The 26052-nt window shown below is 36.3% G+C and overlaps 1 protein-coding gene and 1 long non-coding RNA gene across 3 annotated transcripts in view; one reads left to right on the top strand and one right to left on the bottom strand.

The window, feature by feature from the left end:
- GLRA3 (glycine receptor alpha 3) overlaps positions 1 to 26052 on the top strand; it is a 79984-nt gene that overhangs the window by 40769 nt on the left and 13163 nt on the right. For both annotated transcript variants that reach the window (XM_065694700.1, XM_065694710.1), the window contains 3 exons: positions 6478 to 6701; positions 9641 to 9723; positions 20290 to 20427. In XM_065694700.1, the coding sequence (XP_065550772.1) occupies positions 6478 to 6701; positions 9641 to 9723; positions 20290 to 20427 (445 nt within the window). The remainder of the gene's footprint in view (positions 1 to 6477; positions 6702 to 9640; positions 9724 to 20289; positions 20428 to 26052) is intronic.
- Positions 650 to 3371, bottom strand: LOC136022027 (uncharacterized). The gene is made up of 3 exons (XR_010615985.1): positions 3225 to 3371; positions 2606 to 2644; positions 650 to 761 (listed from the first exon to the last, which is right to left on the bottom strand). It is a non-coding gene; the product is annotated as an uncharacterized LOC136022027 (long non-coding RNA).

Raw genomic sequence — 26052 nt, 5'->3', positions numbered from 1 at the left:
AGTAAACATCCTAGATATTAACTGGCTTACTGGCTTTGACTTTTGATATGAAGATTATTTGTGAGCACAGAAACTAAAATACAACCGTTCCTACTGGTCATGAACCAGAAGAAAAAAAAAAAAAAAAAACCCAACACACAACCTACTAAATCTATCTATTTTGCAATGTTTCAATCCTAAAACATGGAAAATAATTAGGTTCTATGGCACAATGCTGAATTCGACAGATTCTCAATGTTTTGTAATAAAGACAATGCTAAAAATCCAGGAGTTCTCACAGAAACTACTGACTATATTCTTCTTTTAACTGTGGGTTGAATGGCAAAGACTGATAGCTCTGTACTAATAAGCATCCTGTAAGTGGGCCCACACTTTCAATGAGGGAAAGACTGAACTGGAGTAGTGACAGAACAGTTCTTATCCTCCAGATCCTTAGCAGTGATGGTAAATGACATATTACTCAACCCAGAAGAAAAGAAAATATTAACATAAACATACATCCCACGCAGAACATTAGCAGAGATCACACTTCAGAATCCAAGGTTATGAAAGCAGGTGACACACCTAGGAAGAGTATTTGGTGCACAAGTAGTGTATATACTTATTTGCTGAACTCTGAATTTTTATTTTGTAACGGAATCTGAGATATAATATTACAGGTAGCAATTTGAAGTCCTCATTTTAGGTAGTTCTTTGCCAAGGATGTTCTAGTTCTATTGACTTCGATACGAATACTGCTAGGCAGTCATTGGAGTTAAACTCTGCAAAGGAATTAGGCAAAATTTAAATAAAACTTTAACAAAACTGTTCACAAGACTCCCACCAAGATACCTGGTAGTTCAGAAGCACAAGAAAAACAAAACAAAACCCCAGAAAGATTAAAAATATTAATGTACGCCTTAAAATCTGCATTTATACATCCATGAACAAAGAAAGAGAATACTTCATTCAAAATCCATCAGCAATCTTTTCTGAATAGCTCAAATAATTTACTAAAGCTTCCTAAGGTCAGAGGCAAGTTAGCCCTCACTCAAATCCCCAAAACATCTGGCCTGTTCTACTTAATGGAGGGGGTGAGAACACCCACAATTTTAAACTAGTCTAGGATTAGAGCTTTTATCCAGGAACTGAACAGGCCCTACTGCTCATCCTCAGCCTGCAAGGGCTTAAATTTAGAGATCCTATTCAACAGCAAAGTGCTTAGCCAACTAACTTCAGGCAGGACTAGACAGGAAAGTTTTCCACGCTTTCATGTGTGGAAACTTGCCTTATACAGCAAAATTTCAAGAGTCACAAGATTAGAAAGAAGAAGGTTTTCTCTTAAGGCCCATGAATAGACATGAGGGAGGAGCCATGTGTTCTGGAAAATTCACAAAGCTGTTTCTTACTGAGGGGTTGGTACAGTACTGCAGTTGCTCCCAGCTTCTCTATGGGTTCCGTAATTCCAGACTGAGAAAAAAAAAAAAATCCTTCATTTTACTGCCAAAAGCTGATCTGGAAAGAAATATTTCGCCTATGTAGTTATACAGGGACTGACCATCAGGAAGGATTCTGTGAGTCAGGCAAACTATCATAATCAACAACATATCTACATTGCTTCTTGTAATGAATGCCCTACAGCTATTCAGTACAGAAAAGCATGTTCTTAGGGATGTTTGGCACTAAGCAAATCTTAGTGCTCTGACACAGATTTGATGTGTCAATTAAAGTTAAGTACTCAGCAATCAATTTAAATCACAGCTAATTTCTCTTTAGCTGCAATGGTATATCTCTGACAGATTAATGAGTTACAGTTTATGGTGGAGCATGGGATCTGTTGTAATTTTTTTCACTCATTAATTGAACTGCCCTAGATACATGCACTATCCTTGCTGCAGTTCAGACCTGCAATAGTGTGAAGATGTAATCAAAAAAAGTCGCCTTATTTGCAATAATAAATCATGCCAGTGAAAAGATCACCATTGTTTATTAGCAGGACAAGCAAAAGGATGAGCCATTTCACTATAGCCTAAATTTATTCATAATTAAGGAAGTTCTTGTCCTTAGATTTAAAATGTTTTCTTCCTCTAGTATTTACCTTTCAACATATTAAGGGACGTCAATCAACCAACTCATAAGTCCTTTGTACTACTGATTTTAAAAAAGCAAAGTTTTCCTGACTGTTTTCAACAGAACTGGCTATCCGGTCTAGTCCTACATCATCCTTTTCTGCACCTTCTTCTATATATTCCTTTTCTGACCACACATGACTACAGAAGAGGCCTCATCATAAATAATCTCAGTAATCATGGAGTTCCAAATATTAAGCATGAGGAAATATGGGGGAATCCTTCACATTATACAAACTGTATTTACATTTTTATGTTTACATGTCAGTGTAAATTTCAAGGGTCTTCTACTTTGAGTTTGTAATGACATTGGTAATCTGCATAGAAAATGACTTACCAATTTCAGGGGCTTAAATTTAGATACTTGTGTTTAAGGAAATTTGATCAAGGCATATTGAAATCATTAGCTGAATAGCTTTTGTTCCAGTCTGATATTTTCAGTTATGTAAAGGAAAACTAAGGAAACTCCATCAATTTACCCAAAGTAATTCGATTACCTAAAGTGCAGGCACAGTGTTTAGGGCCAGTGAAGAAATCTGAAATGGAAAGATGTTATTACCACATATTAATAATATACCACGAAGCATCCTGTCTGATTATATTAATCAAGGAAGCAATAAAAAAATGTCAAAGTGTATTGAAGATGCATAAGGCAACCACAGTATTTTGCAGAAAAAGACCAAACATTTTTTTTCATTTACCCAAGAAGCGAAATGGAAAATGAAGTGACAAATGCTCTACATATTTTTTTGTATTTTGGCATACCAAGGATGTTATTCTGAAATATGAAATTACTAGTACTATTTCACTAGCAACTGAACACCTGATAACTCAGCATCTGACAACTTGGGGGAGGGAGGGTGGATAAAGGGAAACCAGATAGTCTCATTCCCTGTGGGGTGATAAATAAATTCAATAAATTAAATAACTCATTGTAATTATAGAAACATGCTTATTTTGAAGTGGCTCTTCAAGACATTGGTTACTTTTTTAGGCCAGGATTCCCTTGGATCTTATTTTTCCTGATACATATTATTCTCCCTTGCAACATCTGCATAAACCATTTAAATCATCCTTTGTTTACCCCATGACTGTAGTAGTTCTCTAGATTTTTACCTTCTAGTTTTCATTCCTTAGCAACAGGTAACCCTGCTAGTTTTCATTCCTTACTTCAGTCTTCTTGTGAGCAGCTCTTTCCAGTACATCTGTGGTATCTTCTTAGGAATAGAGGATAATATCCAGTTTTCATTACAACAAAGAGCCACAGCTATCAAATTTAAAAAAAAAAAAGTCTTCATAAAAACAATATTTCTCATGTTGTTCATGTGAAGAATAATATGAGAGAAATAAAGCCATAAATTTAAAGTGGCTTTAAATTTACTCTTAGAAGTGTTCATAGAAAGTCCATAAGATTCTCATGTTAAAATTTTACAGTGAGCTAGATCAGATAAAGCTAGAATCATTTTACAATGTTATGCAAAAGACAAGTCTAGATTTCACTTGGATATATCAGTCAAAATTGTAATAGTATTTGAAACTTCAACAGTAGGTTTCTGGAAGATTATTCATTTATGCATGAAAAATTGATTATTTGGTTCCAATGGCAGCATTCAAAAATTAGGAGATCAGGTGATATGCAATGTTCAGATGAAAGACATATTTTGGAAATTTTTATATATCCTTCTTTCAGATCTAGAAGGATTTCACATACAGTGCATATGTAAATAGTGCATTAAAGAAACCACTGGTAGTTAGTCAATTAATATCTTGAAGATTTGTGCAAAAGTTTCCATTAGGCAGTCTAGCTATATTCTCTATCCTGTGGGAATATAGCTCTACCTGTATTAGTATAATGAAGACATCTGTAAGCACTTTAACTTTTACTGTGTGTTGGAAATCGTTAATTAAAATGCTAGTACTAGAGTCCGTAATAACCTCAGCCTCAGCTTCCACAAAGCACAAGTACCTGGTCTCCCAATTTTTATTTTATTGAGCCCTGTGATGCTGGTGAACAGTATCCTGACCCTGTAAAGAAAGTTCACCCCGCGGCTAAGGGTTTCAAAGGACAGCAGAGCAAGTGCAAAACCATAAAGACCCATTCTATAGAACCAGGGTACAGCAGCTGTTCAGACAATGGTAGCCTCCAGGCTCTGGAAGTCACCACAACTTAAACGATGATTTGATGATTTCTCTCTCCCCTCAAGGAACCTCCCCAGCACACAGTTATTTGAGTTGGGAGTCACCCCCTCCAGGCAAGTAGCACGTGAGAATAGCAACCCTCTTGCGGGAAAACAAATCAATTCTGGCAGTTAAATTCTGGTCTCTGTGTTTACATCAAGAAACTCCAGCTGTTTAAAGTAGTTTAGCTTTATGCTCACAATGTGTAATTATAAGCTGAGACTATGAATACTTGTCTTTCATACAGTAGCAATCAAATATATCTCTTTCCTTTTGATAGGATTTTTTTTCATGAATAATGAGAGCCAATTTAAGTCAGACTTGTCAAGAGAAAGAGCCTTGAAAAATAGCTTCACTTGCTTCAATGAAAAATTTGGCTAGGATTCTTTTCATCTTAAGAGCTTGAAACAATTTAAACCAATAAACTTTATGCAAAATGCCACACAGAATAGCTTAATATAACCTTGAACAAATTCCTCCATTTGTCTTTCTCCATTTTCACTCAGCTTTCTGCTGTACGTTTTCCACCTATTCTGTCTTAGACATTTGAGAAGTCCCATTCAGAAATTCATCATATTCTACAGAGAAAAGTAAAATAAATAGACACACTTTGGGATATAAAAATTTAAAGGTAAAGCTTAGGTTTTGCTGAAGTGCAGAGGAAGTCCTGAGAGCTACAGTGCTCACACCCAGAGCCTCAGGTTTAGAGCGAGTGTTTCCTTCAGTGCAAGCATTCCACATGTTGGGGCAGGTAGTAGAGCTGTCACTGCTCCCACATCCTGCTTCTTCCTCGCCTTTGATTTTATACAGGAATTTGGAAGGGGAGCTGGTACTATGTGGTATCTGGGATATCATGCAAATAAATAAGGATATTTCAGGGGATATTGCATTTTCTTGTTGCATGGAAGACAATAAAAGCTAAGTTTTATGAACACTGAGCACAGACTTGTCTAAGGGTTTTGGCTTACTTTAGAAAAAGAAAAAAAACACTCTAGCTCTGGTTTCTTCATGCCATGTTGGTAATTATTTAAAGTACCAATAGTTTCTCTTAAGACATTTTTATGGCTCTTGAGGCTGCCACTAGCCAGAAAAAGAAGGGAATTTTCTCTTAGTCCTTTTCTGAAATGGGGGGGGGGGGGGGGTGTAAAAAAATAATTAATTCCTTAAAAAAAAAATAATAGCCTTTAAAAGTATAGTTCCTATATCCTTATGCTGAGTGTCTCATTTCTCTCAGTTCTTGATATAACATAATGAGATGCTAACATTCACTTTTATTAAGAACAGATACTTTCACCTTTCAGAGTGATAAAGTTTGAAGAATGTGTGCAACCATAAATACATTGTCTCTGACAGAGAGTATATACAACTCCAAAATTAATTCCAGGAGTCTGAAGCACTCCAATTGTCTTTTCTATAAAAGCACCCTTGATTAAGACAGGACTATTTGTAGGAATTAAGCTGACTCCACTTATACCTAAGCTAATCTGTCGTAAGGATTTATATGATCTTATACATGGCCAGGTTGGATGGACTTCTGAGCAGCCTGGTCTAGTGGAAGGTGCCCCAGCCCATGGCAGTGGGGTTAGAACTGGATCTTTAAGTCCCCTTCCAACCAAACCATTCTGTGGTTCTATGATCTCCACTGTATTTGAGAGGAGGAACATGCATCCTCCTCAGACAGTTGTCTGGCAACTTACTTCTCACACAATTTCCAACAAGGAACTGGGGCACACAAAGTATAAGTGGTGGGTCTAAAATATGTAAGGATTAGAGAGACAAAAAAATAAATTAACTTCCCTTATAGTGGAACAGATTCTCCCTGCAAAAGAGAGGGAAATGGGAGAGCCCCAGCCAGGAGCTGGGCAGAAAAAAGTAATGCTGTAAAACTCTTTTTATGCTTCTCTCATTTTGACTTCAAGACAAAGTTACTGTAGGGGTAAAGTTATATGGAGTTTTATGAACTGTACATGGAGGCTGGATTTTCTTAGCTTGGGATTTTTCAATAGCCCTGAAATACATCTTCATTCTTATCCATTGTGTCCCCACTAATACAAATAGGTATCATGCTGGTATTCAGCTAAGTAATACTTTTGTCATCCACAGATGGACAGGGGATTACATGGCTAAGAAATGAAATAAAAGCTAAATCCCTATGCTCGACAAAGCCTTGCTTCTTTTCTCTTTCATTCAGGATTACCGAGTGAACATCTTTCTCCGACAGAATTGGAATGATCCACGCCTCGCATACAGTGAATATCCAGATGACTCTTTAGACTTAGATCCATCCATGTTGGATTCAATTTGGAAACCTGATTTGTTCTTTGCTAACGAAAAAGGTGCCAACTTTCATGAAGTTACAACAGATAATAAGTTGTTGCGAATTTTCAAAAATGGGAATGTACTTTATTCCATCAGGTGAGTCTCTAATCAAATGATATTTTTTTTGCAGATAGAAGCTAAAAAATGTACCAAAGAAATCCTAATGGATATTTTCAGTTGCTAGTCATGCAGAGCTGTATCTGAAATAGTTGTGAGTTTTGAATACAGACTTTTATCATCATTACTGTTCATTGTTAATACTAAAATTGAAAATGATTCCTCATTAGATGCACATAATAAAAATAGTAAGAAAAGTATATTTCCCATTTTAAAATACAGATACTGAGCATAGTGGAGCTAGAACACTTGCACAGAGCAAATAATCCTGGAATGGTATAATCTGAATTGGCCTATGTATGAGTTTCACATGCTATAGCTTCCAAATGTCATGAAAATCCAATTTTATTTCATTTTCACCTTTTTGGATATTTCAGTTGCACTTCAACATGGAAACATGACCTGTTTGAGGAAGCATGACATTTAAAGAATAGATCACTTACTGCTGGAAATGGAGAGAAAAGTGGGAAGTAAACTTTTGAAAAGGTTTAAGAAGCTGTGAGCAGCAATCATAAGTATTGACAAAATCTAGTTATCCTACTTCTTCTCTCTTCTCTTCTCACCACTTTCCTTTTATTGATACTGACATTAGTAGGCATTTTACCATTACCTTCAAAAACCTGATCTAGTGCGAAACACATCAGATATAAGTATACTGAAGCCCCATTAGATATGGTATAGATTTGGTATTAATACAGTGACCTACGTGTGCAAAATGTTACACTTTTCAAAGTAAATAATCCTCTCGTCCAGTCAGCGTTTTGCTTCGCATGTTTTTATGACACTGCATCAATAGGTAATTGAACTTTTTGAAGAGACATCAGGAATCTGTGAAGCAATTTGTATACTAAAAGAAAAACAAAATATCTGTGACTTGCATGGATGCATCAGTGGCAAGGGAGTTTCCTCCTTCTTTGCAGTGCAAGTGGGCAGTGTCTTGCCAAGCTTACATAGGAAGAAAGCGTTGGGTTAAAGTTCCTGTATTTCATATTCAAAAGGAGATTAGCCTACCAGTCTGGGAACATAATCATTCTTCAGTGTCACAACATGTATTCTGTCACTAGAAACAGATGGAAAGCAAGTAAAAAGGATTCTTTCTCTGGACCCAAGTAGAAAGAAGAGATAAATCAATTATCTCCAGACTGTCTAAATCACCCTGGGAGGCACTGGCAGTTTTTTCACTCTAATCATATAACTCCTCCTCCTTACCCCACTCCCTCCAGATAAGATGAGGGGCAACATGTTAATTGCTAACATGCTAGTTTTAATATTAAAAGGAAAATAAAAGGAGACTTATTTCTAAATTTTCTTTTTCCTTTCATTCCCTAATGATTCCTCACCCCCTAATTGCATTGGAATTATAATATTCCCATGAAAATAATAAGGTTACAGTCCTTGATTCAATGAACACCTGAGTACTTACTGAAGCACAAAGCAAAGTCCAGGTGCCTCTTCCCTGAAGTTACTTGTCATGTTACAAGCCTACTAGTCAGATTCTGTGTATAGGACCATTTTTAACAGCATGGTAATAGGGTCTGGATCTGAGTTCCCTCCTCAGGCCCTCCAGCTGCAGCTCTGTCACTGGCAGGCTAAACAGAAGTTATAATAACAAAGAATCAAGAAGCTTTGGAGAGCAAAAAAGAAAAATAAAAGAAATACACAGCCACCTTTGCCACCTAATGCCCATTTCCCTTTAGCTTTAATTCCAAAAACAGGGGAATGACCCATGTTTTTTGGAGAACATTCTATCAACTGATCTGATAAACAAAGGTGCAGTCATGACACTGGATGATGAATGGATAACTAAAGAACACCAGTGAGGAAAAACTTGTACCTCTACCTCCTAGAATCATAGAATCAGCTAAGTTGGAAAAGACCTTTAAGATCATCAAGTCCAACCATTACCAAGACCACCACTAAATCATCTCTCTGAGGGCCTCATCTGGATGGTTTTTGAGCACTTCCAAGGATGGTGATCCCACCACTGCCCTGGGCAGCCTGTTCCAATGCCTGATTACCCTCTCTGTGAAGAAGTTTTTCCAAATATCCAGTCTAAACCTCCCCTGGTGGAGCTTGAGGCCGTTATCTCTTGTCCTATTGTTTGTTACTCAGAAGAGACTGATCCCCAAGAGACTGATACTCCTTTCAGGTAGTTATAGAGAGCAATAACGTCCACCAGAGCCTTCTCTTCTCCAGACTAAACAACCCCAGTTCCCTCAGCCGTTCCTCATAAGACTTCAGAGAATAAGTCTTCACCAGAAGGCACCAGACCCTTCTCCAGAAGTATTACTTTAAAGATAAGTTACTGTACTGACACAAAAAGTAAAAATACCCCTTTTGCTTATAGGCTGCAAAGTATTTAACAGGAAGTATCAGGACTAACATGAAACACAGCTGGAGTTCAAAATTACAGGCATGTTTCAGTGTGCCATCAGTGTCGTAAAATGTTATCCTAAACCTTATGATGACAAATTATGCACCTTATTTTAGAACAATAACACATAAATTACTTTGTCATTATGATTAACAGCTGACATCTGTTATGAAATTGTTGTAAGTCTGGGTGAATTTTATGTTTAAAATACTGTACCAGTCCAATAATTCTGCTGTAACACAAAAAGCATGCTGTTGTTGAATTTCTTAAGACCTCTCATTGACTTAGGCAACCCCACTGAAAAATTGTTTTTCCTGAAAGTCTGTCATAATTTTTTTTCCACATCATCAAAATAAGCTGAGTGAGTGAAATGGGTTCAGATAATCTATAGCTCTTTTGAGAGCTTTCTAATTACAAAAAAACCCCACATTTTCTTCAATTCCTAATGACTTCCATTTTTTTTTTTTTATTTTCATGCATTCTTCCTGTGCATTTCTAACGCATTTTATGGTATATTTTTAATACTTTTTTTGTGTTCTTTCAGATTGACTTTAATACTGTCCTGTCCGATGGATCTAAAAAATTTTCCAATGGATGTGCAAACGTGTATAATGCAGCTGGAAAGCTGTAAGTTTGTGTAATGTATTATCCTCTAAATACTTTTTCAGGGATTACAACAACTATGCAGGAGGTAGATAGAACAAATTTTCAAAGAAGAATCCTCTGTTTTACCAAAAGAATCTGTGAAACAGATGTGATTTTCAAAGAAAGAAGACATTCTTTCATCCTTACTTGTACAGAAAATCTGAAGTTACTACTGAATTTAAGTATCCAGTGCCGACTTATCTTTATGTAAAAAACTTATGCACATAGGAATTCACCATTAAGTCTTCCCTTTGTTCACACATACAGGGGGCAGTAATATGGAAGAGCATAAATGAAACATAAGGATAACTTAAGGAAGTGATTTATATTATTTACATGAATATCCTCAAATCAGTAATAACTCAGTGTCCTAAAAAGCTGGAAACAAGATGATACATACTAAGTTCCTGCTCTGCAGATTTCTGCCCTAGATCTTCACCATGCCTACAAATTCTAACTACATATATGTAGTTTTTACCTAATCCTAGAAAGGATTAGGAAAAGTGTTTATTGCAAAAGAGAATTGTAGAAGATTGCAAAGAATATATATGCATTTATGTATATGCCTATGCACTGTACCTACACAGGGTATATCGCTTACACAGTTCTCATCCCCTCAACTGGGGCAGCATCTTGGATCAGTGGGCCAGCCCCAGAAATATTTTGGAAAGGGCTGTAATGCCCTTGCATTATAAGGAGGAGGAAGACCATACAAGGTATCATTTAGTGAGGGATAAAATGTGAGTATGATCTGACCATCAGTCATAACACTGGAAAAATCCATCATCTTCTGAAGACTCTGGGCTTAAAGGAATTTCTAGCAGCACAGATGGCTTGACATTGAAACCACGTTGCAAAACACAGAAAGAAAAAAAGACCTAAGAGTTTTCTATTGCAGAGAAGATCAGAGAGTTTGACCAAACCTGGTGTTACACTGGAATTTCAATGGAAAAGGTAAAATTACAACTCCACCTATTTCAAATAATCTCTTCATAAAGCCTTATTTTGCATTATACGCAAACATCGTGAGGAGAACAGAGAAAGTGAAACCAGCTTAGATAAAACAGGCTTTGCAGAATTATCTTTCAGTTAACAGCAATACTTTTTATGTGAAATAAAATTAGCATTTGTTAATTCAACCCGCCATACAATCCACTTATCATCTCCCTCGATATCTTGCTTAGAACATAAAAGTGGATGGAAAGCATACAACAGATAGGCCATTTCAAGGCACACATACACAAAAAGACAAAACTAAAGGTTCTGACTGATGCCGTGATCTAAGCTAACACAAGATGTGTGAGAAGGAAGGCACAGACATGCATTAAATTCTAATATTCCTTGTAATAACAAAGTATTTAGAAATTACCTTTTCCCCTAAAATAAGTGTACTTTGGAAGAGATTTCTTGCAGAAAAATGATGTGAAGAACAAAAATAAAATGAAGTAAGCTTTCCTTGAAAAATTCCAGCAATCTGAAGATTCTGGAAATAAATAACAAGGGGAAAACAGGTAAATGATAAGTACCCATCTTAGTGTCAGATCTAGATTTACAGGTTTAAGATCAATAAGTAGAATATCTCATAAAATAATTTCATTCATATAGAATGAACAAACTGGATTATCTGAAATATATCACAGATCAGAAACACAAAGCACATAATTTTATTAAATTGTTTCTTGGGGGGGTTCTTATTTTCCTGGAACAAAGTAACATCTGAGCAAAAGGGGAAGTAATTATCTATCAGTCAGTATGTCAGAACTGTTTGCAGCATAGGTAATGCAATGCTTTTACAAAATATTTCAGGATGAGTATGAAAGCCTGTTCTGACTTTCATTACAATGGACAGATGGTAATATTATAAAACAGGCTTTCAATGTGAGGGCAATAGCAGAATCTGACAGCAGAAATTTTCTTGACTGAAATTGAAAGATAATTATTTGCTGCAAATGTCAAGGAGTTTAGGCAATATTATACATTCAGTATTGAAGCAAAACTTCACAGTCAACCCAAGCAGATAATCCTCCTAATAACCTATGTCACCTTTATAATTAACGTGGCTAAATAGAAAGTTAATATGAGGCAGTTGTACCAGAGTACATACAGATGACAAGAACATTCACTATATACAATTATGCTTCAAAGTACCATAGTGTTTGACTGAACAAGCAAAAGGTATAACTTTAAAATTAATAATAATAATTAGAAATAATAATATGTTTTAAAAGTTAAGAAATTGATGCTTTAACAACTTCGTAAAGCTCAGATGTATTTTTCCTCTCTTTCAGCCTTTGTGAGGACAGGTTGTACAACAATTGGGCATTCTTGAAAAAATAGGCATCTGGTTTGCTTTATAGAAACCTTGCAGGAGCTCACAATTCCCACAAACTACACCACAGGGATCCAACACATATTAGCTGAATAGCACTGTAGATATTTGACCATATTTTTCAGCAGACTGTTTTTCACTGAAGTCTTGTTTTTAATCATTTGGTTCAGTGGGAGCAAATTCCCTGCTGCACATTCACAGAGCAGAAAAAAGGCAATGTTCACAAAAGAAGACTTCAAAAAATACAAATGAGCACTTCAGAATCTTCTAGTTACAGAGAAAGATCAAATTTGATTTCATAGGGAAGTTACAAGTAATAAAGCTTTTCCCATATCACCTTGTCTAATTCTGTTTTACATCTCCAGACACTGAAAAATAGAATATAGGCAAAGTAGCTGGCCTGAGGCAGAAAATTTTTGCAGCATGTAGGAACAGTGGCTCTACCTATATGTCTGATATGGGAACTACCAGTTAGGTTTGCAAGAACAAGACAGCAGTTCCCTGAAATGGCTCTGGGACAGATCCAAACAAGTTAGGCACAGCGGCATCATTTCCAAGCTCCTAGATCTTCAGAAGCAGGAATTCACCTGCCCGAACCCAGTTTCTTTATACAAAGAATTGCAGGAAGGGAGATTGGAGGAGTTACAGAAAATATCTGCATGCTGGACAGGAACGTAACAAAGTTAAAAAAAATCTTTTGTACAAGTCTGAAAACTGAATAATTCCCAAAACTTAGAAAAAGGTGGGAAAAAATATTCCAGAACCTTTGGCTAAGAACAGACATCTAGTTCTCTTTAAAATTATAGAATTAAAAAAAGGAGGATGGGCATATTTAGCATTTTCCCAAGCTTTATAGCAAATGTCCTGAGGTAAGAACTCACATAACCCCAAGAGTTTGAATCCATCCAAGCGTCTCTAATTTCTAGGCCATGGTGTCATCCTCTCCTGTAGCTGTCTGACTTCCACTTATTTGTGCACAATGAGACAACTTAAACAGGGGTATCAGAGCACTAACTCTGGTGATTAATGCACTGTCTAGGGAAGTGGAATATGTGGGGTTTCAAAGCAGAAAACAAAGTCATCTCATGCCCTGCCTAAATGATCCGATCATCAGGCTGTGTGATAAAAATTAGAGTGGTTGCAGGAGCAAGACAGCAGCAGCCATGCTTCCAGATGTTTCTTTTGAAAGTGATGATCATAGGGTTTTTTTCAACTGAATGACAAGTTGGGTAAGATATTGTATAATTAGGAATCTACAAAACCCATTTATCTCAGTTTATGTTTTTTATGTTACATCTTTAAAATGTATCTGATCCTGGAAGCCTTGCTCCTGCATACATCGCTAAGTGTACATACATCTGACTGTTTCTAACAAATCCCTTATCCTTTTCTTACTCATTCTACCCCCAGGTTGCAAAAAAAGACTGACTGTCATTTGTAAAGGACAGATCATTGGTTTTAACTTTGCTATAAAATAATAATTTTGTTTAGAACTAGATACTTTCCTTCTGTATTGATACTGTTGCTCCAGAGGAAAATTCATGTATAGCTTTTCTTACCAAATGATGTATTTATTTTTAGCCAGCTCATGTAATGTTTTTTTCAAAGTCAGTTTGAGCAGTTGAATTCGCCCCTGGTTAAAGTACTTCACCTATATCATGAAGTGCCTGAAAAATATTTAAGTGGAAATGTCTTCTATTTTTAAAAGATTTATTTTATCAGATGATTTCTCAGCAACTAGAATGAGCTGCTGAATGAGCAAATGGAAATGCATATATGAAATGATCCCTTCTCTATTTCTGTGCCTTACACCCGGGTAGCCTATAGGCATGTGAGATAATTTTAGTTTTATTCTGCTTGAATAAGATACAAAGAAATGTCAGCTAGATAGATATTTATTTCTGTGGCCTGTCTGCTAGGAAAGAAATGTTTTTCTTTCATATACTAGAGCTTGCTGTCTCTTTTCTTAAGTTTCACTTTTATCTCATAGCATTCCTTTTTTAAAATATTACAACTTGATGTGACATTCAATATCCCTAAATATTCAAATAATAGTAAAAATACTAACTCAGTTACAAAACATACTACATACTAGTAGAAACATAATACAACATATGTGAGCATTCTGTTCCTCTTATGAAACATATCACAACATATGTGAGGGCTTTATTACTGTACTTTCAAAATTGCATGAATGAAATGTTATATTTATTATTAAGATTAATAATAGAGCTAAAAAAAGACAAACCACAGACACTATATGAGTTTTTATTTCAGGGACCTCATGTGGGTGTTGATAATAACTTGTCAACACCATTTTTTAAAAAATAAGTTTTTCTGGGAAAGATGACCAAGACCGAGGGAAAAGTTTGGTTTTCTTTTTTTCCAAACACTATAGTTTCCCTTACTACTTAGAAATATTTCGGAAGGATCACGTTACTTTTCCCTGCTATTTTTCCTGAAACTTGAAATTGAATATGCTGAAAATTTTCAGTCTAGTTAGATAATTTTCAGTGTTCTCTAAAAGCTAGTGTTAGTACTTTTATCTTGTCCACCTTCTGCCAGAGTTTTGCATAGATACGATACATCAAATAGACTATCACTACAGTTCCATTTTATTTTATGTCCAGTTATTCAAGGCACAAGTCCTGACAACCACTCTTCATCAAATTCATTATCTTTTCCACCTCCTTCCTCAATAGGTATGACCACATCATTTTACTTTCATTATTTCACACTTAGCAGCAGCTCTGTGACAGACCATTTGCTAAAGAAAAAACTGCAGGCCAAATCCAACTTTCCCAATTGTTTCAGGCCCTCTACACCACCACTGAATTCTGAATTCCACGTGAATTTCTGAATTTCACTATCTAATTACCTGGAATGACTTTAGGCTCCTAAAAATGAGTTGTCTCTTTAAAGAGAGCTGTTTGCTGACAGGCTACAGTGCCATGCATATACACAATTCCTGAGTTTTCCTGAGAAATACTCCCTCTGGCAAACGTCTGCTCCTAGGATGATAGCCTTGTTATTAACAACAATTTACTGTCTGCTTTTGCATTACAGATGTGCAAGACCTCAGACTTTGGGTTAACAGAGGCAGTATTTTGTATTTGTATATTAATATTTGTATTTGTATATTTGTATTTGTATTTGTATATTAATGTAACCTAACCAGTCATGTAACTTCTGAGCAGCGCTGTTCAACATAACAATGCAGAGGTTTTGTTCTTTCTTCCTAGTTCTGTGATGATACCACTTAGATTTTGTGTGATTACTAATATCTTTGTAGAATTAAGTAAGAACAAACATCTGGACAGTAGCCAGACAACAACAGATACACTGCAAATTGCCCTGTACTTCAGCCACAGCAGCTGTTTTGTATCCCATAACACACACAATTTGGCACCTTTACTTCCTTTCTCAACCTTTGTGCATTTGCATACGGCAAACCAAAGCCCTAGCACACTGCATATGAGTGACAGAAATCCTTACTAATCTACCTCAGTTTGGCCTGGTCCTGCTGACCACTATACTAGGTGATAGCCTGTATTGCTTTCAGCTGTTTCTGTAATATCAAAAGATCACTTTTTCCACCAACAATGAAAAAGTGAGCTATGCCCTCGTATACTAATTAGGTCAGTGACTGACTGTCCTTTTACAACACTAATAGGTAGCCACTAGGACTTTCCTTCATAATAGTGTATTTCCCAATTATCAATAACAAAAATATCCGCTAGCAATTTATAATAGTCACCAAAACCATCTCATAGTCAAAAAACTCCCTTTTAGTGTGAGTTTGAAAATCATATAGGGCTGCAGAAAATATGAATAAGAGATATATATGTTCTGCTCACAAAGCAGCAGCAAGAGAGGTAATATTGTAGGACTGAACAGCAAGAATTTAAAAGTAGGAATAACCAATATGTAGCAAAAGTTTGCCCTCAAAAACAGGTGTGCTCAGAAATAGGTTCACAGATTTTAATTTGGGACACATAGGCTAGGACTCCCTTCAGACAGGCACACCACATTTCATATGCAAAGCAGAATACAAAGCAGAAACAAGGCACAAAGAGAAAATATTTTATGCTCGATTCATACCCAAGAAGTCAGAATTCAAGAGCTATGCACTTATGTCTACTATAGAATAAGCTCCATACATCTAGAAACAGTTAATAAACGTTTAAAGTTATGTGTAGTTCATAAAAGCACTCTTCTGATTGACTTTAAATCATCTCTGTATGCTCAGAGTTCAGTAGAAGGACACTGAAATGATTTCTCTACACAAAATATAATGCCCTCCTGATAGAAATGTTAGAGACATACAAAATGTGATTATGTATTTTGTTATTTTTCAAAAAAAAACCCAACAAAACATAACAAAACTGCAAATTTCATCGCCATGTTAACATTTGGCATGGGCTTCTGTGGCATAGCCATCTAGAAACAGATACGACTGGGGAGATAGGGCTTTTGTAGGTGTGAATCCGAACTTGAAAACCTGCAAGTTCCTGATTCTATGACTTTGCTGCGAGTTGATTCCTCTTATTTCCACAAAATCAGGGTCCTAGTTTGTGCTAGCTCTTCCTAGCAGCTAGTTCCTCTGAATTCAGTATTTATGGATCTAACAGTGCAATAAAGATGTTTTATTCTTTATAACTACTACATATTTCAGTGCAGTTCTTACAAGACATGGAATATATTTAAGAATATATGACATGCAGTACAAGTTTGTACCAGTACATCTGCTGAGAATATAGTCTTCACGTATGAAGCCCACAGGTTTGTTGCAGCAGCTAATAATTTCCCTTTTGCTAATGTAGGCCTCAGTATTGCAAATACATATGCATGAAAATCTGTATAGTCCCATTGAACTCAGGCACTAGCATCAGAATTTTAAATTAATCCACATAATTCTAATAGTGTACACTTTTATGACTGGCAGTTCAAGGATCCTAAATCCAAAACATAACACTCTGACCTTGAAGCTTCAAAATTTTCATTACCAAAGCTCCTTACATTTCTCCTACTTGCTGTGAGCTTAAAGCCCCTTCCACCCACTGCTCTTAATGACACTGAGCAATTTGGTGCCTTATCCGTATCAGTAACATAAGACTCTACTTTGTTGCTAAGAATGAACTTAAAGGCAATTTCAAAACCTGCCATGATGTCTTCTTGGGAGCCCAGACACTTCAATAAGGGACACTAATTACATTAACCAACAACACTGTCAAAATTAGGAGGACAGATATATAGGCTAATAAATATAAATATATATATAAAATATATTTATATAAATATAAAAATGTATAAAGTATAAATGTAGTTGTATATATGCTACAGTATGGTAACCACCAACTGCTTCAAAAGGCCATTTCTATAGAAATGCCTTTTTCCCCTTATGCATAATGCACATAATACCATGACCATTCTGAGTGTGCTATTCAGCAGTTCTTCGTAAAATTATTTAAAAACCAAAAATATTTTCTTGGTTTTTAGATATTTAGGAAGCTCAGTGAGTTCAATTAGTATTGCTGTTCCTCCTGAATAACTTCTAAAGCAGAACGTAGGGTTTAGCCCTTTCTGTGCATAAAATATACTGGGATAGGCTTAGGATATGAGCTGCAGTTTGTTCTTGCAAATTCTCCTATTCTGCGTTTTTTCTGTTGTTGAGTAGATACTCTTCACTGTACTCTTTCTTCCTTTTCTCCATGCTAAGAGCAATGATGCAGTAGTTGGAAAAAAGAGAAAGAAAGAGATTTTCAGTTCATTTGGAACTGTGCCAAGTAACAAAATTGTTTCAGTTGGAAGATCAAAAATATCTGTCCTTGTTAACAGTGCTCACTAAAGAAAATTTAGAGACAAATTTGTGCTAGCAAATAGTTCTATATACTTGAATAATTTATGTTTTCTCACTTCCCCAATTACAGGACTGTTATAGGGTTTTAGATTTCCCTAATTCTATGGGCATATTTGAATGGACTATGTATTTCATATTCAATAAAGGTCCATATATTTGATTTAGATTTAAGTTGCTTAACATATGTAGTGGAAATATTATATACATTGTACTATTTAACATTTCTTTGGTATAACATAAACTCACTTCTCCAGTAAGGTTCTCTGTATTTTAAGACACACTTACTTTATAGCTATGATCTTGACTTACAAAAGGGCAAATACAATATTGAATGCTAAAGCTATATTTGGGCATTTAAAATGTAAACATGATAAAAATTACTTACTACAATAGCTTTTTGCATACATTGCTATTATTTTTACCAGATCACACTAGTGAATAATTAGTGGGCAGGGTAGAGAGATAATAAAAATTAAAAGCATGAATTAGAGATGAATGAATCTGATTTACTGAAATACATTTTGACACAGCACTTGTTTCTTGTCAATTCAATAAGTTTCACTCAGGGGATACGACTTCTGGCCATAATCTACATGCTTCAGATGATAATCTGCTTTACACACAACTGCTTTTTGTCTGAATTCATGCAAAGTTTGATAGGACCCATACTTTTGATATTTTTATAGTTTGTGGCATTTAATACTGAATTTTAATACTGTGTATATGGAATGTCATATAATAAGACAGAAAAATAAGTGTTTCCTTTCACAGTTAATATATGGCTGTAATGGCTTGAGTAATTACTTATCTTAATTACTTATTTAAAAGGATATGATCTCCTTTCTAGCAAATTCATCCAGCCCCAACAGAACATCAAAGTAAACCACCAGTGAGCCCGAGTGTCTGTTGTAAAGCTGTGTATATAGGTACTCCCTAAAAGAAAGAACCTAGAAGAAAGGAGAGGTCTTGAAAACTGTTTAAAATTTACAAAATTCATAAACAACAGAGCTTATAGGTGCATTCAACATTGACCAGAAAAGATGAAGTATGTCTCAGATTTGAGGTCAGCATATAAGGGCGTTATGGCTGAATAGCATTATTCTTATTTACATATTCAAAGAAAAACAAAGTCCCTGAATATAACAGGTGAAAGATTTATGCCCACACATCAAAGAAGTTATTTCCTTTACTGGAACTCAATATTTCTGTATTTGCTGCAGACAGTTATTCTTAGAAAGTTTGGAAAAAATATACATTGAGCGGTAATTTGCTACTGAAAGGTTAAAAAATATTTGCAGTTATCAGTAGGTTATCCTCAGTAGCTCATGACTACTGACTAAAGCATAAAGGATATATTGCAAAGAAGCAAAACAGATGAATGAAAGATATAATTTAGACATAAAAACCCTCCCTTTTCCTTCTGATTCAAGCTATTATATGTGTCTCAAGTGTGCCCTTGTTGTTCAAACTATTACAACAATAGAAGCTATCTAGTTTCAGATTTCAATCTTAAAAACTCGCTTTGTCCAAATCTATTAGATTTTGAGAAAGTCTTAATGAAAACTGAACAAGAATAAGAATCCTTTTTTTTTTTTTTCATTCCTTCTAACCAGGTAAAATGTATTCAGAAAAGTAATAAAATGAAATGCCAGGGATACACTGAAAAATCAATACATGACATATTCAGAGGAAGTAGAGATATTTCCCCCAGTGATATCCCATGCGAATATTCAGCTGAGAGGGGGAAATAGCAGATATATCCCCCAGTGATATCCCATGCAAATATTCAGCTGAGAGGGGGAAATAGCAGGGGAAAGTACTTGCCATTTACAAGTCTGGACCTTGATTAGTACTTCTCTTATGGGTTTTGCTGTTTTATTTAATCTTATACAAACATGCATGAGGTATGGAAAAATCCAGGAATATGGATATTAAAACTGAATGTCTTTAAATGTCATAATACATCACAGTCAGCTAATATGAGAATATTACAATCAATTTCTCTCCTGTGTTTTGTACCAGTTTCAGATAAAAGTATTTTTTTTAATTCAAGGAATACCTCACTCCTGCAGAAATTTTCTTTCATTGTTCTCTGTGAAGAGTTTGCACCTTACAATTCAAATTGACGTACATCCATAAACATAGCTTTCACAATCCACTATTTCACAAAGGATGCAGAAGACTGGCTTTTTTTTCTAGTTCAGAATGTTTGGTGATTAAGAGATACAAGCAGACCTCTGTATTATCTTCATTTTGTGACATTTACTCAAGTTACACTATTTGGTATGTCCCTGCTTTTCAAAGTTTGAAGCTGACCTAGAGTTGGTTTCAATTTTGTTTATCTTGCTTTTGTTTTTAGTTGGATACACAATGAATGATCTCATTTTCGAATGGCAAGAAAAGGGAGCAGTTCAAGTAGCAGAAGGTCTCACTCTGCCACAGTTTCTGTTGAAAGAAGAAAAGGATTTATGTTACTGCACCAAGCATTATAATACAGGTAAGAAAGCATGTTAGTGATTAATACTGGAAAGACATTTAACATTTATGTTATTTTGGAAACACGTTTTATTTATTTAATTATTCTTACTGAACTCACAATAAGATTAAAATGTCCAGGTGCATTGTGCAGGATAATGCAGTCTTAAATAACTGATATGATGAAACAAAACTACCTGAAGGCTGATCAAACTTCTATTTTAGTAAATTTAAGAAACTACATAGTTCACATAATTCAGAAGCAATTCAGCCAGGAGTTTTATTTTTACAGTAGGTGCCATGAACACATCTACACTGAACTGCTGAAATTAAAAAGTAGTATGCTGTGCACTAAGCATGGCCTGGTTCAGTGAGGAAAAAGGGACACGGGATCCCTATGAGCTGCTGTCACATTTAGATGGGAGAAAGGGTTTATTGTCGTAAGTTTAGAGGACAGTATGGTCATTGTTATATTTCTGCATTGCTTTGGCCAGTTTCTGTGGCCAAACAGGTGCTCTAAAATGTGAGTGCAGCCCACAACCCTGAAAAGATGGCTGAGGTTTGTGCCTCTACATAAAAAACAATTTGGCCATATAATTTGTCCAGAAAAGTCAAGCCATTTACAGGTACAGAAAACTGGGAAACCTGGATGCAAGCACCCACGGCGTGCTTCAGGATAGAGACTTTAAAAGACCTCAGCAGGCAAGAAGACAATTGCACAGATGTGGGACGTGCCTACAACCAGCAGCGGGAAGAAAATGCAGTGCTGAGTGGCACCAGCTGCAGGCAGAAGGAAGGGTATGTCCTTATCAGAGGAAGCAGCAGAGTGGCCTGCTCTGAGTTACAGAACCAAAGTTAGAGGTACAAATCTAGAAGAATTCTATCAGGGCAAGCCCGAGAGAAAAGACAGTCTTACTCATGCAGGACTATATTTTTTGTGAGAGTCTCCTCTTCAAGTACTTTCTCCAGAAAAAAGAAAAATCAAAACCAGAAACAAAGCCTATTTCTCTGGCCTACAACAGAGTAGATAAAATGAATTCTTAAAAGAATGCTAAGCAGCTGCCACTTGGTATGCAATAAGGGACCAAAGAAGAGTATTCAGTTTCAATTTACTTACAGCACAGGATGAAAGCTCTTCCGAGACATCCCGTAAAACAGGAAAAAAAAAAAAAAAAAAGAAAACCAAACCAAAAGCCTTCCTGTGAAGCAAATTAATGTGAAGCTTCAGGACAGTGTGTGGAAACTCATCAGTGCGTGTCTCATCAGTGTTTCATGCCCAACTGAAAATGGATCACTGTAACCACAGCTTGAAAAATAAACTGCTTCTAAATATAGGGACATAACAGTTTCAGAACAGTACAGCATAATGGCTCATCAAGTCCTGTGTTCTGAAGTGACGCAACAACATTTCTGAACATTTTCATGTTGTTGCATCCACTGGTATATGTGACAAATTTGGGAAGTGATGTAGAATCATAACAAGCAGAAAAATCACAATATGCAAACCATTCACATTACAAGGATGGTCTTGCTCTACCACGTCTTCATTCACTTCCTATGTGACACACATTGCTCCCTGGCTTCTCATGCAAAACCCAATTTTGATTACAATCACTTTGAAAAACTAACAGAGTCTATGACAGGCCGAGGACATGACAATCTGTAGACACAGAAAACAACATTGCCTGACTCCTAAAGGGCATTTTTCTCTGCAGAAGAGACCTCGGTTATCACCCCTACACTGATAAAAATTGAAACATTCTACCTTTAATATTCATTGCATAAAAAATTATCAGCTGTCCTTGAGGCAGAGACATTACGTCTAGATGTCCTTGCTATTTATGTTGCTGTTAGATTGTCCTTAGTTTCTACTTCTCCCCTCTGCAACAATGCTAGCACAGTGGAGCATGTGACTAGTATTTCACCTTGCAAGACTTCTGTTCAAGTCACTATCTACAAGGCTGCCAGACCTTTCCTGTAGAACTGCTGCCTACCCAGTCCATCCCCAACCTGTACCAGTGCGAGGTAACCTCACTTTCATTGCAGAATTGTGCATTTATCTTTACCAATACATGATGCTGTGTCAGGTCCTCCAGTCTATGGAGATCCCTCTGGATAGCAGTTTGGTCCTCGGTTCTGAGCAAGTGCAAATTCATCAAGTTGAAAAAAAAATTAATTTATCCTTTCTACATTTATTTTCAACTCTTTTTACAGCAGTCATTACCAATTTTGAAACAATGTTAAGCTTACCACCTGCCACAGAACAAGCTATATAAAGTCACTACCTTCCGGGCCAAGAACTTACTTACACTTATGTAGTCAATGGCACATGAGAGCATCAGCACTGATATTCCCCAATATGCCACTGAGATTTGCACACCACGACTTGAAAGAAAAACTTAATGGTAGTACATTCCTACAGCCGTTTTGTGAATCTTTGTTTTAAATATATAGACACCAGCCATATATATGAGAACATGTCTAGTTTTATATGACAGACACTTGAAAATTATTATTTCTAGTCAGGCTGCGTGATCATAGACACAGCCTGAATGTTTTACAACAAGGAAAAGACAAGTACTTTTATAAGCAGTTTTTATCTCTTTAACTATTCTCAATGTGTATTGTAGTGCAATAGACATTTGTTTTGAGTAAATAATGGTCCTTTTTTCTTTCATACAAAGGTACAGAGATGAAACAAGAATACTCAAAGCATTACAATGGCAACTATTTAGGGAGAACCTGGGAATCCAAGGTATTAAATGTTAGAAAACAGTATCATAAAGTGCAGCAGCCCCGCTGCATCAATCTATGGAAAGTCTGTTTCTTGGGTCTAGCTATTGAGTCTACCTATTGTTTTGTTTTAGAAGATGAGTCTTTTAACTTTTGCTTTTAGAAGAGAGGACTATCTAGTTTTGCTCTATAGAGAAAAGTGCATCAGCTGCCTTTTGCAGTACCTCTTTTCCAGACAAAATGACAAACTCTGACTTCTACAAGTCTAGAAACGATAAACACTGCAGCAGTTCAGGACTGCACCTAGAAATAAACACTCTAACACAGTGTTCAAGCTCAGACTGAGCTTGAATGCTTAGGACCTTTATGGGTAGTACAGGAACCAGCTGCCTAAAGAAGTGATTCCCAGAAGGCAGACAATGGTAGAAGCCCTATATTGTATTAAGGGATCTAAATCTAAGTCAGTAATTTTGGCTAAGCCAGGGAAGAAGTCTCACTCTCCATTTCTCCTTTCCTGCTACCTCTCAGTACTTAATTTCATATTGAATCTGTCTGTAGCTGTTTATCAAGGGGGAAAATGCAGTGCTAGAGGAGAGGACCATCATCACATCCCAGTTGCCTCAGGACTCTGTTAGCAAATCTCCATAGATAGCGATATTTTGGCCATTGGGCTGGCTGGCAAATTTTTGGTCATTGGTCTTCAGTAAAAACAGAACCATGTAGTCCACCTCTGTCTTGGCAGATGTGTTGGAATCAGAATACAAAATATCTGCTTCCCAGATCTAATGCTTATACTCTGCAGGGTTCTATAACAATTTATTCAGATTTGCTTAATTTAGGTTAAATTTCGATAAGCTTTGAATTTTTCTCTATTCAGCAAGTATAAAATTCTTACTTAAGTAAATAGTTTTATGTAATTTCACTAAGCTATACAGACTTTAGGCCACAGTCTTCAGGCCACAGTCTTCTCTATATCCATAAAATATTTTCACAGTACATTGGCTATTAGCATTATCAATGGCTTTTCTTACATGGAGGCCAGATTATGACCCACAAGCATCTAAAGTAGTATCAAGAAACAGATCCTTCAGCAGATATATCCCCATTCTCCACAGATTAACAGTTAAATCTCTTTGTGCTTAGGTCCTTTATTTTTTATTTTTTAATACTTATTCCTTTTATATTTTGCTGTTATTAATTTTCAATTTCATGGTGTTTTAATAAATATTTATAATAAATATTTATAATAAATATTTATAATAAATATATATTTTATAAATAGAAATAAATATTATTACTTTTATCTTTATTTCTCAGGCATGCTATTTCTTTAGCTCAGTTTCCTAAGGTGATTCTCCAGTATGAAAACTTTCTATGTAGCTTCAGAAATAGCTCCTCAACCTTCCTGGGAATTGTAAACATGACCATGATATTGTGCAGGTACAGTAATGAAAGCTTCCCACAGGGAGTATCTTAAAGGCTGCTGAAAGGGGACAAATATATTTAAGTCCTACCAATTACTGCCTCTGGAGCAGTGTGAGGCAGAGGAAAAGGACTCCTTATGGCCTGAAAGATACTACATATGCTTGCTTTTGCTTGCATGCCAGCACACTCTTACCTGCATAGCTCACTACTTAAACATCACCTGCCATTGTCAAAAGAAGCTGTACAGCATGAAGGTGTGCTAAGGTGGAAAACTGCTCTTCTCAGGTTACTCACAGTTGGACACAGAAGCAACAACCAAAAAAAGAATATGTGACTTAAATACTGACTCCAAAGAAAAGCCACTTGTACTTTATGGGGAAAAGAAAAATCACATCGACTGACTGGAATATCAGTTTCAGCGTGGACATTGGATAGAAATCACGCCAGCCCAGCAGATCTGACCTTGTTACTAAAGAACATGTGTAAGAGAGAAAAATACACCATCACATGCATATATACCAGTACATTCGCTTCATACGCATAAGTACAGCATTCAGCAAGACAGTACTTTTGGTGCCTTTAGCACACTTGAATCCCTGGTTAGGCTGGACTTCCAAACATGAAGAACCCCTGTTTCAAGAAAAAAATGTTTATCTTTTAGGAAGCTCTTAATAGCTGTTCTTTCTTTTGCGTTAGAAAAATCTGTCCATTTTATGGACTGTGTGAACATCTAGACTTACCCTTACTCTGAAATAGCATCAGGTTGTAATATGTTACTCAGCCTCAGCAAAACCACAATACCACAAAGGTTTCCTGTTCCTCCTGGCTACTCCCCATGACATTTACAGTGAATATCAGAATGAACTAGAGTTTACCTTCTGTGTGCTGCAAACGAATTATTAGAAAAATGCTTTTAGCTACTTGGATATTTCTTTCCCCAGCTGAGATGACTTCATGGGTATGTCTCTTCTGATCTACTCAAGCATCCAGTCAAAAAGATTAAGGCACAGCTAACCTGGCTTTGGATTTGAAATAAAATACAGGATGAGAAAGGAGACCCACAGCTGGAAAACAACAGCACAGCCTCTGCTGACTGCCTCCTAGCTGAAGTTCACAGCTGCTAGTGCAATCTATTTTTTTTTTTCCATTCTGCTTCATTAGCCAAGTTTATGCAAGTGGCTCTGATCCCAGCCAGGAAGGGCAAAAATTAACATCACCCCTTCCACACTTAGACCAGTAACTGTTACAACTGCAGTGCCAAGATTGACTTCCAACTGTTGCCTTTCTTCAGTAGTCAGCCGCGGAGTAACAGGAAGAAGACTACCTGGGGAGACAGAAGTCCCCCAGGGAAGTTGCCGCATATTAGTTTTTCAGTGCTATTCTGGAACAAAGCAGATGAGGAACACATATGAGTGGCACGTCTGTAAACTCACTGGGTCTGAGACAAAGGCAAGAATCTAAAATCACACATTCCGTGCAGTTAGGTAAA

The sequence above is a fragment of the Lathamus discolor genome, chromosome 1, assembly GCF_037157495.1.
Source record: "Lathamus discolor isolate bLatDis1 chromosome 1, bLatDis1.hap1, whole genome shotgun sequence".
Taxonomy (NCBI): domain Eukaryota; kingdom Metazoa; phylum Chordata; class Aves; order Psittaciformes; family Psittacidae; genus Lathamus; species Lathamus discolor.
This window is presented reverse-complemented; position numbering and strand designations above follow the sequence as displayed.